Source organism: Parus major, chromosome 2, assembly GCF_001522545.3.
Source record: "Parus major isolate Abel chromosome 2, Parus_major1.1, whole genome shotgun sequence".
NCBI classification, from domain to species: domain Eukaryota; kingdom Metazoa; phylum Chordata; class Aves; order Passeriformes; family Paridae; genus Parus; species Parus major.
The window spans coordinates 136,185,265-136,204,900 of NC_031769.1; the positions used below are offsets into that span (position 1 = coordinate 136,185,265).

Genomic DNA, 19,636 nt, shown 5'->3' on the forward strand with positions numbered 1-19,636 from the left:
ACAGCCCTCAAAAACACTAACAGCAGGCCCAAGCCTGATAAACTGGAAATCTCTGCAATATGGCATTTGGCTGGCAATGTCATCCCATCCACTGAGGTTACTCAGCATTATTACTTTCACTACAAAAGAAAGCAAAGACCTGATTATTTGTGGACATTAAACCATTTATGGCCCAATCCCAAGATTAAATATCAAGAAATTCAAGCAAAACCTTTGCTGCATAGTTACATTCTAAGAACTTTAAAAACTCTTATCATTATTTGTACCAAAAAGTACTTGAATTGGGTGCTGTAAGATACAAGGATTTTCCCTTGCAAAATCTTGAAGTTGGAGAGATTACACAGTTGGGGTTTTTTACGGATTTAACATTCTTTATTTGAACTTCCTAACAGGCTGCAAGACTCCCGACACTAGCCAGTTGTTAATTAAGTCTTGTTGACATACTTCTAACTAGTCTGAAGTATTACAAAACATCATCCTCTACAAAACAAGTAATTTTTTTTTGTAATTACCTGAAGACAGTCCTAGGCTCTAGGGCATAGAAAATACTCTGGAAGAAGGTATGGCTGTCGTATCATTTCAATTTTTTCACATTTTATTTTAATTATAAATATCATAATTACTATCATTTCTCATGAAGAAACAGGTTTACAAGAAAGTTAACTTTTGGGATGGGTGCTGCACTCAAGCTTGTAGGGAGGGGAAATATTCAGAAGAAAAGACAGCAAACAAAGCAAGCAAGAAAATTCAGTGTAGTGTTAGAACGGAGAGGAGACAGGGCAGAGTGGAGAGCAAGACTGAGATCAAAGGAGAGCAAAAGCCATTGGCAAGAGCAAACAAGTTCAGAGCAGTGAATTAAGGTGTCAGGAGAATGGAAAAGGCCCTTATAGCTGCTGCTATTGTTCACTGAGTGAACATTTCTTCTCTTCTGTAAAACTGGAAGCTGGTGGGTCTCAATTTACATTTTTTCCCTGAGTTTCTTCTCTGGGGGAAGTGTCCCAAAGGTGCCAAATTTCCATAATCTGCAGATCTGAGACCCTGCTTTGGCTTTTTCTGCCTGAGAGTCTGAGGGTCAGTCCCCAACACCCCCACTCCTGAGCTGCAGCCTGGGTGCTGGGAAGATGAAGCCCCAAGCACCCCTTTGCCTTTTGCCCCCCCTACCTCCTTTATCTTTGAGAGGTAATGAATTATTTAATTAACTTGAAATTAATTTCTAAAGAGAACCTTACGTAACTTCTGTCATCCACATTTCAAAATAATTTATTAGAAAAATTATTCTACACCATTGCCAGAGCTTTCATTTCATTTGAGTCTTTACATTTTCATATTATATTTTGTAGTTTAAAAATCACTATCCTACTTTGTTTTTTAAAAGTTTAGAGGATTTTTCAGCATAGCACTTCTAATTATAATCAGCACTGATCAAATGCTTTCTATCAAATAAGGTTTTACATGAAAAAATCTGTATTTTGCAAAATTGAAAAAATGCACTGTTCTCCCACGTCTTAGCAAAATTATAAGAAAAAAGGGGCACTTCTGCAAGAAGCTGCTTTAAAAAAAACAATCAAAATTAATTCTTTTTGGAACAAGCAGGAAAATAATCTCTAGACTAAGTGAAACAACATGCAAAATTTGCCCAAATACTCAGTTTGATTTTTATCTAAATTAAAAGTGCTGGCATCTTCTGGCTCATCAGAATACCAGACAGTTTTGAGAAAAAACTAAGCTTTGCAATTAACGTGAATAGTATCTGATTCCTCAGAGGTATAATGGAAAATGAGTAGTAGCAGAATTAGTGGAAAATGGAGGCCAATAAATCTTCTAGGGATTTATTTGAGTAAGCATATTTTAGTGAGGTTTAAATACAAGTAAACTCAAATGCAGTGTGATTCATTGACTTCAAATTTAACTGAACAGCTCTCAAATAATCATGTCAAGAAATACTGAATAGAGTGTTAAGTGTAAGTATACATTTCTGTAGAAAGAAAACTTGTAAAGAACTGCTTCTGCAAATTCTAATACTGTTGCAAATACATGTCTGCGAAGAAATAACACTGGGATATAAATAATTTTTTAGTTAGCAATACATAGTGAAATTGTAGATGTAGAGCCAAAAGGAAGCAAAATAAGTAATAAAATAAAGAATGTTGTTCAGACATATGACCCAAAAATTAAAATAATGCAGACAAAAAGTACATCAAAATATATAATATCTAAAGCAAACACTGATACTCCAGATTATCAGGGCTAAATCTAAATACATGAACAGCAGAACATTTTCTTCCACCACATTAATGTTTAGTATTATGTTTACTATTAGAATCCATTCAGCTCCTTATTATATAAATGAAGAGGTTTTAGGCACATGAGCATGTACAGCATTTTAAATGCATCAGACGTACATAATGTGCAGCACAAAAGCGTTGAGACAAATTCTGATTAAGAAACAGAGAAGCACAGTTGGATGTGAGCTGACTACATTAGCATGTTTCTGTCTATCAACTATTTTACAGATAGATGTACTATTTTACAGATGTTCTACTTTTTAAAACCTGAACTGTGCTCTATCTTTAGGTCCTAAAATACAAATAGGGAAAGAAAACACGTATCTGATACATGCCAGACTTCTACTAAAAGAAAAAGGCCCGATAATAATAATAAAAATAAAAGTTATAATGCCTCAGAAGTTTTAGTTTGATAGAGTGAAAACTAGGTTATACATAGAAAAACAATAAAACCTGCTGGTGTTTGCCATTATGGAGCATCTACCACAAACAACTAACGTATGTGATTTCAAAAAAGGTGCACAGTGGGGGAAAACAGCAGCAGTACAAGCAGAAAAACAAAATTCAAATTATCAAGGGGGAATTACAGGAGAAAGAGAAAGAAGTCAGCAGTTATGGGGACACCGTACCTTGCTTTACACAGTGTTCTCAGAGTACTGACCAATGTCATAGACAGGAGTTAACAGAGTACCTTGTTCAAGTGTTTTAAACAAAATAGCCTAATCTTAGAGAAACAATTTGAGACTAAATGCTTAAAGTGTATCTCTTGATTTTCCAAAGTGCAGTTCCCTGTGACTACTGCCAGAACTGCAGGGTGCTGAGCCCTCTGAAGGAACAGCCCCAACTACCCCATCTCAGACTTAGCACTTCATTTTGAAAGTCATGGCTTCTCCTTTCTTGGGAAAAAGGATCTTAGCTCGGCATGCTTGTTAAAACTTAAATTACCAGCTGCAGCAAAATAAAAGGTTGGATTCTTTCAGTAAAGGAGCCATTTCAATCTTCCAGTTATTTAACCACTAAAAAAAGATCATGCCATGCCCCAGCAGCGGACAAAGTGCTGCCTATGGAGTTCTACAGCATGGCTCAAAGCTGTTATAATAATGCTTGGAACTTAGATACCACTTTTCATCTTCAAAGCAGTTTACAAACATTAACTAATTAATCCACACAACATCCCTCAGGCCCACTTGGATCAAAAATGGGGAACTGCATGCTGGGACCTGAATCCTCTGTGGGCCCTAGCTCCAAATTAAAGATGAGCAATCTGCTTTTTTTTTTTTTTTTTTTCTAAATAGACTCCTGATATATTGCCAATGCAGCCCTCTGTTGGGCAACATTTGGATGCCCCCAGCTTTAATCTCTATTAAAGTATCATGCCCCAGTCTGCCTTTGTTAATTTTGGATGTCTTGGAATCTATTAAACGTGGCACAGTTTCTTGAGCTTTTAACAAAGCTTTAGCTTTGAAAATGCATCTTCTTTTGTCTTCATTCTAGCTGGCTTCCACACAAAGATCTTTTAGATGAGATAGATACTGAAGTTTTCCGTTGTTGTTGACGCATTAGCCTTAACTATTAACATATTCAGCATGATTTTCTAATATTTAACATCGCTTTTGCAGTGGCACATAACTGTTGCTCTTTACAAACTCTAAGAGCCAGCTCCTCCTCTGATGCAAACTGGACTGCCAGTTTACAACAGCCCAGGAACTGACCCAAGAAGTTTAACAGGGAGTTGGCTGCTACTATGACATTGTGTCAGACTGAGTCAGGAGACTGGCTGCATCCACCTCCAAACAGGAACATTAGCATTTAAAATAAATAGAGTGACACTGTAAACCAGCAACACGAAAATAAGCATCTGCAAAAGGATCTTGGGGAATGACATCAACAGACAAAAGAGTGTCTGCTCCCAGTGGGAAACGAACACCAAAACACCAGTGGAATGCTCTTAAACTAATTATTACATTGCTGGACTTGGGAATGGAAAATACTACAAAAAGGTAGTACATTGAAGCACTGTTACGGAGCATAAAGGGTTCACAGTCTATCTTGGAAAGTGAAGCCATTTGTGTTCCCTGACTGAATGAAGATGCCAACTTTCTCAGAAAAAGCCTAAACTAAAATAGTACCTATAGTACCTAAAAGATTCTGGGTGGAAAAATAGCTGACCAAACCTCAAATATGCTGAAACTTCAGCATCCACACACAAATCCAAATTCCCCTCTCCTTTGCACAGGTTTAAATGTATAATTAAATCCACTGACTTAGCTGGTGGTTTTCCAAAATAAAGTGGATGTTGGATTGGACTCCAGCTGTAAAGATTTATATCTATCCACATTCCTATTTTGATTTCCAGTTTCCTCAAATGTCTGAGGAATGGTGACATTTAATTAAGAAACTTCGGGGGGCTGTTTGTTTGGGTTCCAATCATTAACCATTTGAAACTTCACTGTACCTGTAGTGTCGGGAAATCTCTTCTTCCACCTGGGTGGTAAAGTCACATTTGGTACATGAGTGTTCTTTGTTCTCCTTGAGCGTCAGCGGCCCCTCTGCCCCTGGCAGGGCGTTTGTTTCTGGTTTGACATCAGATGCTTGGCCTTCGTGTGCACTCTCGTAGTGGAGCAGGAGAACATCCACGTCGGGAGTGGAGAATGAGCACTGATGGCACTGGTGTTTGACTCTAGAGCTTCCTGTCACCCCTGGAGACAGGTGCAAAAGCAAGAGAGCACAGTGGGAACAATTACTTTTTCTGCAAGCAAATGGGTAAGTAATTTCTCCAAGGTGCTTTTCTGGGCTGCAGAGGCCTCGGGGACAGAACTGACAGTGCTTAATGGTACATTTATGAATGTTGTGTAGCTGCTGATAGTGACGGAGAAGTGGGCCCACCACTATTACATCTGGGCCATGGCTCTTTGAGTACCTAAAGTCACAAAACTGACAGTTGTAGCTTGTCACCATGCTGTCCTCTGCTCCTTTGCTACTCAAGTCTTTCTTTTTTGCCACACTCGCACCCTTTTCTGACTTTGTCACTAACTCCCCATCTGCATTTTTGGCTAGATCATTCTGGTTAATGACAGATCCCCTAGAAAGCTTATCATTCAGATCTGGGTGAAGGCTTCCTGCCTGGCCTCCCCCATGCTGTTTGCTGTAATGTTCTAATAGTTTCAAAGAGCTGGACGATTCACAGCTGAAACTGCAAAATTTACACCAGTAGTAACTGGTTGTATCGGTACCATTTTGTCTAGAGGAATCTATTGGCTTGATGGGCACCGAATATCCAACTGGCGTATCATCTCCTGCTTTTACAGTGATTCTGTCTTGCCACTTCCCCAAGTCTCCAGAATCACATGGTCGAAGAGTAGGACTGGATTTATTGGAGTTTTTCTCTGAAGTTTTACCAGTATCAGAGGAGGGAAGGGCTGCTTTCATTTTGTTTGGGTGAGTCTGTAAGAAGTGTTGCTCTAGTTCAGTGGAGGAGTTGCCCATGTAGGTGAAATTGCAGAATTTGCAGCGGAAGTACTTGGTGTTGCCTTGGCAATCTGGAGTTTTCCGCCCAATTCCAATGAAGGTTCCACCTAAAGTGACCTGTGAATAAAGAATAAGATCGTTTTATCTCCACTGTATATTTGTTCAATTAGCAAGGAGTGGAAAGAGGGGAAAGAGAAATAGAAAGCAACTGATTCATAAGCCTCTTTTATTAATCATTGCCACCATTTTCATTTGTATTATGTTAGATATCATGCATATACCCTCACATCTTTAACATTTGTTAATGAATATTTTTAAATGTTTCTCATAGCTGAATATATATTCCATATGAATAACAAATATCTTGATTTGCAGAGACTGAGGCACACGTGCACATGATGATCTTAGTGCTGATAGGACTGTTCCATCCTTCACTATATCATTAAATAATGTCATTGATAGAAGATCCAATAATCAGTTCCCATAGCTCTGAAACCTTTGAAAGCAGACTTTTCTGTGAGTCTATACCAGGTATGGAAGAAAAAAAAATGACCCTTAGTCTTTTGACTTGGACGCTTTAATTATATTTTTGCTTTACAATCAAAGAGAATTGCTTTCTAAATTCAAGCAAGCAAAAATTAAATTTCAAGTTACAAATTCAGTTGGCTGTACTGAGAGTATGACCAATTCTTACAAAGATCATTCTTACATGAGTATCCAGTGTCCACCAGGATGCCTTTTCACAGAGCCATAGTGGCTGATGTCTCAAACAAAAGGCAGTTTTCTCACGGATTACTCACTGCAGACATTCTCTAAGGAAATCTTCTGTTCCTCTCATGCAGAGAGCTCAGTTTAGTCAAACAAGGATGGAAAAACTACAGTAGAAAAATGGCATGTGGCAAAGAAAACTACCACACCCAAGTCCATGACATCACTAATTACACACACAAAAAAATAAGGTATGTCTTTTTCACTGTTCTCATGATGTCTGAGCAAAATGCTCTGCAGGAAGGGAAGAAGGCTTCCAGGGCTGATGTTATTAAAGCCCATGTTCTCACAGCAAGGCAGGCCTGCCCTTCCCAGGAGTGCACCACACCTGCCCCTGACATCAGGGGGAGATTTTCTGCTCCTGTACAACTGGTTTGAAGGCCAAAGAAAGAGTCTCTCGACAAAAATGGTCACCATTGCACAGATTCTTTCCCTGAGTCACAAATAGTGTCCAGAAGATAATTCCCAAAATCCACAGACATCGACTCCTTTGCCATCATCCAGTCTACACCACATGGTGTAGACATGGGTGGAAGCTACGTTATGACATATTCTCAGTTTTTACACCCAGGAAATGTCTTACAGGGAATATAAAATTCCAAAACCTTGCAGGGTTTGATTTTCATCCTCCCAACCAGTAAGTGTATTACTACATTTCTTCAGGTTTCAGTTTCAGTGTATTAGGCAAATGGTGTAATTATTTTTCTTCTCCTCAACAGCTATGCCACGAAGATAACGTGACCACTGCTCATTCAGTATCACACCAAATGGAAAGACTCAGACATACAGAGAGCATGAAACATAAACATTTCTAAACATATATAATATCAATGTCTTTTAGCCATTTACTTCAGAGAATTAAATGCTGTCCTTTGTATTTCATCAGAATTGAGCATGTATAGTGAGGCAATGAGTTACTAAACCATGATATAATGAGATATTGCTATCCAGCCTCAAATCCTTTTTTCTGTTTGTTTTTTTCCTTAAGGAAGGAAAATCCCCATGCACCGGTTAAAACTTTTCTTTAAATAAACTGAAAATGGTTTCTGTTTGTTTAGGAAACATATCTCATTAGGCAATGGTGAGTCAGGGAGCCAAATCATTAGGACTTAGCTGTAATAACATTTTCACTTTTAACTGGAGCTCCACATTCTGCTATCAAATTATGAACTTGGTTTTGAAGATGTTCTTTGCAAGAGGGATGTTTAACAGGTCTTCTGTAGTGCAGGAGTTACTTCCTTTTATTTATTTTTTAGCAAGCAAGCATTGGAGACAAAGCCATTCTCACCCTGATCCAATTGACAAGAGTGGGGTCTGGGCCTGCTTTCCAGTATCTAGTGCTTTAGGTGTCCATCAGCTGCATTATTTCAGTGTTCAAACTCAGCGGTGTAAAAGGACAAAGAAAGCACTAATGGAATTGCAGTAAACAGAAAATAACAGCAGTTCACTGCATGATTACCTAAGCTGCAAGATGATCTGGTTTCATTCATTTAATTAGATATATGTTTGTTCTATGCATGCACAGAAAACTGACCAAAATGCTTTACCTTAAGTGGCTCTAATGGGTAAATACATTCATTACTCTCAGCTGTCTGACCACAGAGTTACAGATTACAAACCTATTTTGCAGACACTCTGTGGACACCAGTTAAAACAAACTCTGAGTGACAATAATCCCAGCTGCTATTCATTATTAATTACTTTTATTTCAGAACATTGGTAAAACATATTAATAATAGCATTGTCTACAGTCGACTGTAAATCACATAATTTCTGTAATTTGTGCTAATCCTGCTTAGTGGTCTGCACAGCAAGTTTGTGTTCCATGCTAACACATCCTTCTCTGCATCACAAGAGGATAAAGTACAACTAAATATTCCCACAGTGCCTGTGTTAAGTTCTTGTAATGCGGGAGACACATACAATCTTTACACCACTCAAATGTAATTGATTACCAGTTATTGGTTTGGCATTTTCCTGAATACCTGCCACAATTCAAAATAAATCATTGCATTAGACCATGAATGTGGAAAATAATTCAGGGTCATCTTAATGTTAATATTACATTCAAAAGCCTCTTTTCATACATTAACAAAGACTACTGAAAAGCTCCATGAGGGTCATCACTCAAAGAAAACTAAAGAAACTGGTTTCCATGCAAAGAGGTTGGGAAAAGTACTTGAAGTGACAGTATAAGCTGAATCTGTTTCAGCTTTCAGCCAGCCACATTTGGAAGAAACCCACACATTTACAGAACTGTTTGGATTCCCGCACTTTGCCCAAATCTTGGCTTGACTTTCAGATTTTTCAGTTATATGTTGCATCACTATGCACAGGCACTAAACTTTTTCACTGGTGATGTAATTGTCCTTCACCTTCTGCTCTCTCTGATCTGCCCCATAAAGAGGAAAAGAAAAGGAGAAAGTGGAAGATGGATGGATGGATGGATGGATGGATGGATGGATGGATGAATGGATGGATGGATGACCAATAATAGATAGATAGATAGATAGATAGATAGATAGATAGATAGATATTGAGGTATACGCACCATAGAAATCAACACACACATTTCTGTGTGGTGGTATCAGAAGCGATAGATTCTTGTATTTATTCCCTTATGTCATTCTGATCCAAATAAAACTTAATTTCCTGCTCTGCTCTAGCTGAGTTACATATGCTTAAGTAGGCACTTCTTCCCAACATAAAGAAGAACCTAAACAAAAGCAATGCTAAAATTCTGCAATTCTGTTCTAGCACTGGAGTCCAAAATGACAGCCAACACAGCTAGTGTCAGTCACAAATACATGCACAGTTTGTAGAGGAAATGTAGGAACAACTATAGATCAACAGTTTCCTCTATACACAAAGAAGAAAATTAATCTTCACAATTCTCTTTTTAAAGAGAACCTCACATACAAGTTCATACTGTGGAAACATGATTTAATTCTTCCCTTCACTGTGATTTGCTTATGAAACCTTGGGATTACAATGTATTTTCCACAGCATCTCAACAATGGCAATATAGTTGTTATTAATTATTACGCGGTATGAAAAAATACAGATATTAGAATGAGTTCTCCATTCTTGTGCTGGATGTGGTTGCACTAATATTCTTTAAAAACTGCTCTTCAAAGCCATGTCTCATTCTGGGATTAAACTGAAATGTATTTCAGAGTAAGATTTCCATAAACTCAAAGCTCTTAATCATTAAGTTTATTCATTAATGGGGAAAATTGTCAAAATCTGAAGCTCATGTGTTAACACAACTAAGCTATCTCCTCATACACCACACACATTTCCAAAAATAGCCAAAAAAAGGAGAAAAGATAACATGATAATTGACAGTGTTTCAAGATGTACTTTCCAAAGTATGTTGGCAAGTACTTCAACAAAGCTGTGTAATTGCACTATATGTTTCCAACAGATATGTCTACATTACTTTAATTAGTCAAGACAATGATTTCATGGAATAGATGGACTTGGGCAAAGAGAAGTACTTTCTTCTTTCTTTTTTTTTTTTTTTTAATCTGTCTTTGATTTTTATTTTGCCCTTGATCCAAATGCTACCCTGTTCTCCCTCCTCCTTTTCAAAATTCAATCCTAAATTCCATCACGCCAAAGCAGTTTACAAATACTTCTTACAGAAACTGAAAAACATTACTAAGGAAGAGAAGATCTGCCAGCTCCTGTAATCATGTATTTCATGCAGAAAATTCTACCAGCAGAAATTCTATCCACATTAGAGATTCAACCACATGGATTACATGCTCAGGGTAAAGCTGTCTTTGACCCCTGGCTTCTTCTGCAACTACTGATTAGAATCCATCTGCATTGGAACATCAAACGTTAATGAATCTTTTTCTTTTTTTTTTCCTTCCTTACCTGGGTTACATCTTTGGCTAATCAGGAGGTGAAAGGCTCCAGATCCCTTACCAATCTTCTGAGCCATCCAGTCTGCCTTTGCAATTACTCTTAATCTTCTAATCCTAAAATATTTTCTAATGCTCTTGTTTATTCATTTGCTTTGTGCAATATAGCATCCAGAACATTTTAACCATCCCACATTTATGAAGTTCTTCATGTCATGCAGGCCAGAACAGATTCCTGGCTTTCATGCAAGTTTGTGTAACACCACCCAGTTCTCTAACCTCCCCTATGGAGAATTCACTCCCTCTCACTCCTTCTCTTTCTGCATTTTAAACCAGGAAAACCTTCAGAGCATATTCTTAAAACTATTTACTATGATTAATTTATAGGTACATAAATCTATGTTGCACAAGTGAGTCAAAAACTCAGGGTAACCTCCTGGCTTTCTGGGCTGCTAATTCTTACCAAAACAAGAAAGCAAACTATTGGATCACATTCATTCAAAGTAAGTGCATTCTTCTTGAGATTTATTCTGTTGCCATTGAACCCAACACAGTTTTTGTGCCATTAGAATTTTATAAGTATTTTTAAAACAAAGACTGTGACAGAACAATAACAGAACTTAAATTAAGGTCAGGAGACCAGATGTGCAAAACCAACAAAAGAAAGAAAGAGAAAATCAAGACTTTCATTTGCTAACTAGTGCTACTAGACTAGTATCTAAAGAAGTACCATCCCTTCTATTCTCTGTAGATAAAATTACCAGACAGTTCCTTGGCTACTGTAAACTCACACAACCTTACAGGCTTAGAGGCAAACTTGCACTGATTTATACCAGAAGAAAACCTAGCTGCCTTCCTTTTTCCCCAGGAACTTTATTTTTTGAGCTCTCGTCCTTTCTGCTAGCTATCTTAGCAGTTTATAACTTTAAATATAAGCACTAATATTACTAGTCTCACCAACTGTGTTCATTAGTAGCTCTTCAAACACTACCAAATATCCCTGAAATAAGGTAAGGAATATCAACACATCAACAGCTTCTCTTTGAAGCCTGTGAGTATACATCACATCAGTTGTTCCACAAACTGTCCATCTGAATATTCTAATATTAGTATAGACTACTTCTCACTGCAAGGCAGCTAAAATAGCTTATTTCTGCCACAGAGCAGAAATGTTCCCTGCACTCACTATGTAGCAGCTAATATGCTGTAAATCACTGCCTATCATTCCGAAGAGTAAGCTTGCAAATATCTCCATAGAAGTGGAGAACTTCTACTGCATATAAGCATGCAAATCATTGTTTGTCAATATAGAAGTTAAATATCTCTTCCATGCGCTTTTTCACATAATATTTATAAATATATGTGTATTCAATTATGTACACGTAAGAAGCTAATATATGTATATATGTGTATATACATGTGAGCATGTATACATATATGTAATATATATGTATACATGCTCACAAGCAAATGCATATGGACCACAAATTTCTCTACCTGCCACCATTATTTTTTTTCATGTCAGTTGCTTAAAATAGAGGACTGAATCCTGTGCTTCTAAGGAATGACTCTCAAGTGTGCAAGGCAGCCTCCAAGCCTGATCATGACCCAGAAATAAGATTCAAAATAAAGAGCTATGCCTACATGCAGGAGCAACACTCAAGAGAGCTTGATAGTTTTCAGTTTATCAGGAAAGTCCCCAGGGAGTCTGCAACATGCCTGACATGAAATGGGCTTCGTGTGACATCCACCTTCATGCAGCTTCTGTTCTAACATATGCTCAAAACCTAGTCCACAAGATCGGGATACATCGTATGCAGCAACGGTTGTCCAGTTTATTTAGATCTAATTCCTGCATTATGGACAATTGAGCCGAAGTCAGTGAGACAAATAATATAAAATTTGGATCCATTTGTCAAAGCATGCAAGGAAAATGAAAATCGTTCATATACATGTTTCTATTTGCTTACATCAACCAGTTATGTACTTGTGTCACCTTCTAAGAAGCCCACTTGATGACAAAGAAGGTTTTAAGAAGGTTTAAAGAAGGTTTGATTTGCTAATAATACAAAATAAAATTATGTACTTGTTTAACCCTCCAATCTGTAATTCTCACTTCATCTGTAGGAGTCCCATTTCCAAAATCACCAAAACATAAAGGAAAACCTTTATCATGAGAAGTGCTGCTGATTACAACTGTACCCCTAAAAACTCCTACATTTTTTATTTTTTTACCTTCACATATTCAATCTAACAGTAATATAAGCGTAGAAGACAAAAAGCAGAACCTACAAAGAAAAACAGCATTTCTCATTCAGCTGAATCCTAGACTACGCTTTATACTAGTCACACATGTCTAACCTGAGAAAAGATGCCAGATTTGATACACTGAAATCCAGACCACTAAAAACCACTCATCACATAACACCATATAGACATATGGAACTCACTGGTGATTTATAAAGGACACAAAAGAAAGAGCTTTACAGACTCTGTGTGAGCACTTGTCTACCACTTTCTAGGACACTGGGCAGACTGCTGGCTGAACATCCAGAAATGCTTTTCAGTTGCTGAAAATCCTGGAGAAGTTGTTAGCTTTATTCATTATATGTATTTATATATGTAACCCACAGGTCAAGGGAGGTGATTCTCCCCCTCTGTTCCGCTCTCATGAGACCCCACCTGGTCCATCTGGAGATGGGTATCCAGCTCTGGGGTTCCCAGCATAAGGCAGCCATGCACCTATTGGAGTGAGTCCAGAGGATGCATGAAGATGATCAGAAGGCTGAATACCTTTCCAATGAAGACAGGATCCTCAGCCTGGAGAAGAGAAGGCTCTAGGGAGACTTTATAGCAGCCTTCCAGTATCTAAAAGGGCACAAGAATGCTGAAAAGGAACTTTTTACAAGGGCATGTAGTGACAAAACATGGGGTGACAGGTTTAAATAAGATATTAGGAATAAATTCTTCATTAGGAGCACAATGAGGCACTGGAACAGGTTGCCCAGAGAAATTATGGATGCTCCATCCAGAGATGTCCCATCTCTATTAGTGTTCAAGGCCAGATTGGATAGCGCTCTGAACAACTGGTCTACTGAAAGTTGCTCCTGCCCACAGCAGGAGGGTTGGAACCAGATGAGCTTTAAGGCACCTTCCAACTCAAATCATGCTGTGATTCACATATGACAAAGCATTAGGCTGAGTGGTACAGGACAGCTCTTACAGTATTGGATGTCTAGAACCTTAGAAGAAAACAACTGCCGATAACATCTTATTATTCTGTGGGGTAGTAGATAAAGCAGTAATTTATTCGCTTTCTTTCCCTTCCTTCTACCCCCAGGTGCATTGAAATACAATCAACAAACTTAATGATGGCTTTTATCAGTCCATGCTTTTTCAGAAATTTGTCTTCTTTTATGTCTGTCTAAATCTAAACCCATGAAACAATCAATATCAGAGGACTAAAATTTTAAAAATTTGGGTTTTGTACATTCTGAATCTTTTTAATGGCTGAATAGAAGAGGAAGCAGATCTGTGCCCATGAGCTCCAGAGCCAGGGCCATGCTGAGCAGGAAACACCTCAAAGGTAGCATACACAGTATGAAGCAACCATAAGAACTGCTGAGCACTGCAGTATGTCTTTATTCATGGCTGCATAAATACCCTTCTTCTCCCTTGGGACATGCCATCTGAAACCCTTACCTGAATGCAGACATTTCTGTCCTTTCTTTGAGGGACGCTATTCTCTTTTAAAACACACCAGGAAATGGGGTCATGCTCCCTTTTATACAATAGCCTAATGGCTTGAACACTTGTTCAGGAAACAGGAAAAGTAGGTTCCTTTCCTTGCTCTGTCAGAGGGGATCCAAGCCTGCTTCTTCACCTTTGCTGGGCATGTCCTACGCCTTAGCTACAGGCTGCTATGTGGAAGACAGCACTTTCCGGCCTTCCTGTTGAAGCTGTCCTACTTACTACTCATAAAAATATTGGGGGTTAGAATAAAGACTGCCTGCTCTCTACTTGCCAGCAACTTGTCCGTCTCCAGACTTTAACATACACATTAAAGAGTCATTAGATCAAACAGAGAAGGAGACATAATCATACAGCAGCAAAGGCAATAGCTTTCAGCATCATAGCTGCTAACTTAGTCACATAAATTTTACTTTACGTGAAGTCTTTAGATCCAGTATAAAGGCTTTAGGCACGTTGACAAAGCCTTACACAGGCTCAAATATCCAGCAAGACAAAGTTGCCTATAGAGATTGATCAATTAACTAAATGTGAAGAAAAAGTAATGGGGGGCACATCAGCAAAAGATCCATTGAACTCACTTCAAATATTATCTTGATAAAAGCTATAAAGCTGATTAACACATTCCCTGGGAATTCAGAGATGTGAATGTTTTCTGAAATCTATACTGGCAAGAAAGTTAATCTCCCAGAAACTGCTCAGTCATTTTACCCAATCCTATGGAATTTGTTCTAACTCAATGAATCAAAAATCTTTGAAGAGAAAAATGGGAACAAAGAGTACAGGAGATTTTCGACAGAAAATAACATTTTCAAAAAAGACAAGGGAATCTGGTTGGATTAAATACTCATAGCAAGTAAAAATCTGCACAATAGGAATGCCAGAAAGGTTGGATTATTTACACAGTTTCCAGGCAAATCCTCTCCAGGTACTACAAAACACACTCCCAATATCTGAATACCTGTATATGAAGCCAAATGTATATCCCCAGTTTTGCTGACTACACCCCCTAAAGGCTGCATTTAGGATAGGGAGGGTGTTTTTCAGCTGTGGGTGAGGTTTAGCTTCACTTCTGTGATACAAGTCCAAAAATGGATTTGATTTCTTTTTCCCAGCCCTCAGCAAAGGGACCACATCCCTAGATCTCTACAGATGGGATAGGAGATACTGTATTTTCCTGCTGTCAGACAGTTTCCCATTGCTTATTGTTTGCCTTTGTTACGAATGCAAACTATGGGGCTCCATAGCATCCCTCACTACTACAAATCTTCGTATACCATCATCTCCAACTGACTACTGGGAGCCAGATCAAAGTCAGTCATCTTCATCCTCTGGTTTCTGTGCGCAGTTCCATGGCCTGAGACCATAAAGCTATTGATAATTTCCAGCCCAGCTACAACAGAACAGTTTGCTAAGTGCAAGGGGATCAATAAATCAGATCCTAAGCCCAGTTCATTACTATTTCAAGTTAATTACAAAGGGATTATTTTTATTTAGCCCAGTACCTATACAAAATAATAGTGTTAACATGAACAAATTATTCAGGTTCAGTCCCCTCTCATGTCACACAGGAGTTTGACTGAACCAATTTTAACTGGAGCACCAATCAATACAATTCCTTGTTGTGGCAGGAGATATCAGCCATTCAGAAGCATGAGAAAAAACCCTCCAAAATGGATATAGGAGTAACAGAAACATGTGTGGGTACAAAGGGGATTTTCAAATGTTCTTTTACTTGGTTTATGAACCTCACAAAGCTGCTATGAATCAGGAGTGGGGGAGGAGAAAGCATAAAAATATTAATCAGTTACTTATCTTCTGACACGTTCTGGATCAACATTTGGTGCATGTGCAATTGATGAAGTACAGCATTTGCCACAAATGCTTATTTAATCTTCTATTCCCAAAATGACCAGGCAAAACTATCACCCTTAAAAATTAAGCTTCTAGATCCAGGTTTGGTTTTTTTTCGAATAAATAGCCAACATCTATATAGGCTGTCTATTCTATTTTGGAAAATGTTTTTTGTCTGAGAGAAGACTGATCTTAAGTAGATTATCTATGGGCTGCTTCCTAGCGCTTTTTGTCTCCTCTGCAGTATCTTACTGCCAGAGTTTAGTAGACAAGTATAGTCTAGGTTCAGCTGTTTTATTTCTCATTCTATAAGTTCAAACTGAGATAGCTCACACATCTGTTTTATTTCTGAGAGCATAGCAAAGGAAAAGCATCCAGCTCATTCTAATCAAGCATAAACTTTCCTATAAATAACTAAGGACCTAACGAAACAATTGTTTGGAGGAAATGAAAGTGTGTTTAGAAATTCAAATTCCTCTATACTGTATGTCTGAGCTGTTCCAGTTTGAATGTCTTCCTGACAGCATGGATCGGTTGCTCTAAGATGCTGTCCCTGGAGTCAGCAAACTGAAACTATAGCAGGAAATCCAGGTATTAACATCATACTTTGTGCTAATTATAAATCATCATTTCACAATCTGACATTATTCACTTCTAACCTCTTTTAACTACATCACATATTTGCTTTCTAATCAGAGTTTGACAGGAGAGAGTGTCTGACATGAGAAAGAGATCTTTTAGTAAGACAGCAGTTCAAGGATTGCAGCTCTTACGCATAGTAACGACCTTAGTTTGATTTGCTGTTCCACAAAGAAATTGTAGTTTCTTTAAAAAGAGGAAAAGTTTAAATCATCTGAAAAGCTTCAAGTTCCTGACTTCTTTTCTGATATTGGTTTCTTTCTTGAAGTTAGATGTTATCCATCTTAACCTGTCCTGCAAAATTTCTTTCCTATAGCCATGGTTTCTGCAAATATAATTAAATATTTTCACCTTTCTACCTTTTTAATATATCCTGTGAGCTCTATCTGGTGATTACTACAATGTTTCCATGTATGAAGTCACTTGAAAGTGAATGGACATTTGAGTATGTATTGTATGCAAACTCCATTACTTTGGTTTGATTTTTCTTAAAATCTGAATTTTTGTATTATATAGACTACTGAAATATCCTACTGTATCTCTCAGCTCAATCCAAAGAATTTTTTTAAATCACCACCAATTTTTTTTAAGTTTAAATTAATTAAATATGAGCTGATAAGGAACTAACAGAGAGTCCATGAAAAACTTTTGATTTCACTCTTTCATGGTAAAAATAAGGTGGTTTTTTTTTTTCTTTTCCCAGCAGTAGCCATAGTTTTTTTTCATACTTCAATTAGATGAGAATGACTGAGGCAATAATCCTTTTCTTACAGGCTTACTAAATGAAGGACAGCATGGATTACTGTTACTTTTTGAAATGTTTTAAATATCCATTGTGTATCCTGTTTTTCTGGCACTAGACAACTTCAGAGCTGCCAAGACTTGCCATTTATTTTATCTTAATAAGGAATCAATAAGCCAAATCTTGACTCCCAGCAGCTGATAATTTAGGATTACATTTTTAATTTCCAGCTGCTGTCTTTTGTCTATCTGGTTGTTATTTTTCATTATTATTTGCTCTTTTCTTTCTGTGACAGTAAATCCTCCAGATATGATTACCAATTCAGCTGTTTGCCTGTTTGCTGAATAAGATCTCTTGCTATTGATTACCGTAACGACTAAATCCTACACAGAAATGTCACTGGTCAAAAAGCCCAGTACTGCTCTACTGTAAAGCAGACCTGCAGCAAGCCTGGCTAAAATAGACAAAAACGGTTCTAGAGGCTTAAGCAGGTCATATGAGATACAGGAATGACGTAGGTAGGAAAGGCTTTGCAAGATCTGGTTTTCAGCTGAGAAGGCAGCGGGCAGAAGCGGGGAGGCTGGGAGCATACAAACCTGCACATCGTAAGTCCCATTTAATAAGACAGGCCTCTGGGAATTGATGTCCTGCAGTACCCCTGAAAGCACAGTGCGGTTGACTTTCTGGAAGTCTTTGGAGTGGCTGAATTGCACCATGTTGTGGAGAGCCAAAATTTTAGTGTCAAGCTCAGCATCCTGCCTGGTGCGGTTGTGCAGTCCTAGGTGGTACTTGCGGAAGTGTTTGATGAGATCTGTGGGGTCGTTCCCGTAGTAACCATACCCACAGATGTTGCATTTGAAGTCCTGAAGCTCTGGAGACAGAGGCGCTGTATCTGGGTTATCATTTACCAACAAATCTGCTTTTGATTTGTTCAGCCTTAAACCCCCATCTGAAGGCACTTGTGGGTTTTTTGAGGCCATGGGGACCGGGCTCGAGCCTTGGCCATCAGTTTGACCACTTTGCACTTGCACTGTTTCATCTGAAGCTTTTGGCGACAGCCGATGCTCCTCATTTGTCTCCGCTGCATCTCCTGACGGGGTACAGACCACATCTTGGGTGTCATCTGCATCTGATTTTTGAGGAGACTTCAAGGGCTCACAGATTCCCCCAACAGCTGGAGATGAGAAAGCCAGCATATTTCTGTCTGTCACCTCATCATGAGGGAAGGATGGAACATTTCCTCCCTTATTGTGGCTTTCATAATTGAAGCCAGCCTTTTCACTCAGCACTGAGCTTTTCAAGTCCTTTTTAACACTGGAAGATGGCTCTTGGACATGCATGCAAAGTTCCTCCTTGTTACTTAACTCTGCCGCATCACCCTGGTCAGTGTTTTCTTGCATCTGCTCTGCAGAAAACTCTTTCTTCCTTCCAGACTCTTCACTTTCAGTACCTGTAGACTCAAGGGTCTGTACCTCACCTTCACTAGCAACGTTTCTTAGAGGGGGATTCTTTTTCCGGACCATATCTACCACAGAAAAAGAAACAAGAAAGGGGAAAAAAAAAAGAGAGAAAGAAAAAGAAAGAAAGGGGAAAAAAAAAAGAAAAAATAACCTATAGAATTATTCAAGATATACAAAATATGTAACAGATTACAAACCTCACACTTTTAAAAGCATTCTGAACTGTATGAATATATTGAGTGCATCAACTTTTCATAAAATTTTTATTGAACAGGTTTTTAAACTATGCAGAAAACTTTTAAAAAATTAGCACAGTGAGAATAAAGAGAGAACTGTAAAAAATCTACAAAAACACCTCCATGAAAGCCAGTGAATTACAGATTTCATTATCTTCTGGGATTATAATGATCTGGCAGGAAGAATTTTAAATGAACACTTCTTTAAAAATAATTTTAAAAACCTAAGGGGAAAAATAAACTTTTGAAGTCTAATGTTCATACACAGTACAGCTACCTATAACATAGCTTTGCAAAAATACACCTAAAAGACATAATCTTAAGAAGAACTTAGACAAGTTATAAGGAAGAAAACAGATTTAGGAGAGTAAGTACTTGAGGTTTCAGAGAAAGTATTTTCCTAAGCAGGTATCAGTTTCTCTACAGCAAAAGTTTCCCTTCCTACTGCCCATAAACTTCAAACAGGATTATACGGATATTCTAGAGTCTGGCCCCACAGTCCATTATTCATGTAATTAGTTCTATTTGCCAAACAAAGAAAAACTAACTTTATTAGGAAACG

The 19,636-nt window shown here is 38.1% G+C and overlaps 1 protein-coding gene across 3 annotated transcripts in view; it reads right to left on the reverse strand.

The window, feature by feature from the left end:
- Positions 1–19,636, reverse strand: part of TRPS1 (transcriptional repressor GATA binding 1) — a 175,758-nt gene that overhangs the window by 152,923 nt on the left and 3,199 nt on the right. For 2 of the 3 annotated variants that reach the window (XM_015619592.3, XM_015619591.3), the window contains exons 2-3: positions 17,975–18,903; positions 4,741–5,870 (exon numbers count right to left, since the gene is read on the reverse strand). In XM_015619592.3, the coding sequence (XP_015475078.1) occupies positions 4,741–5,870; positions 17,975–18,903 (2,059 nt within the window). The remainder of the gene's footprint in view (positions 1–4,740; positions 5,871–17,974; positions 18,904–19,636) is intronic. The other variant, XM_015619593.3, reaches the window with a different exon arrangement.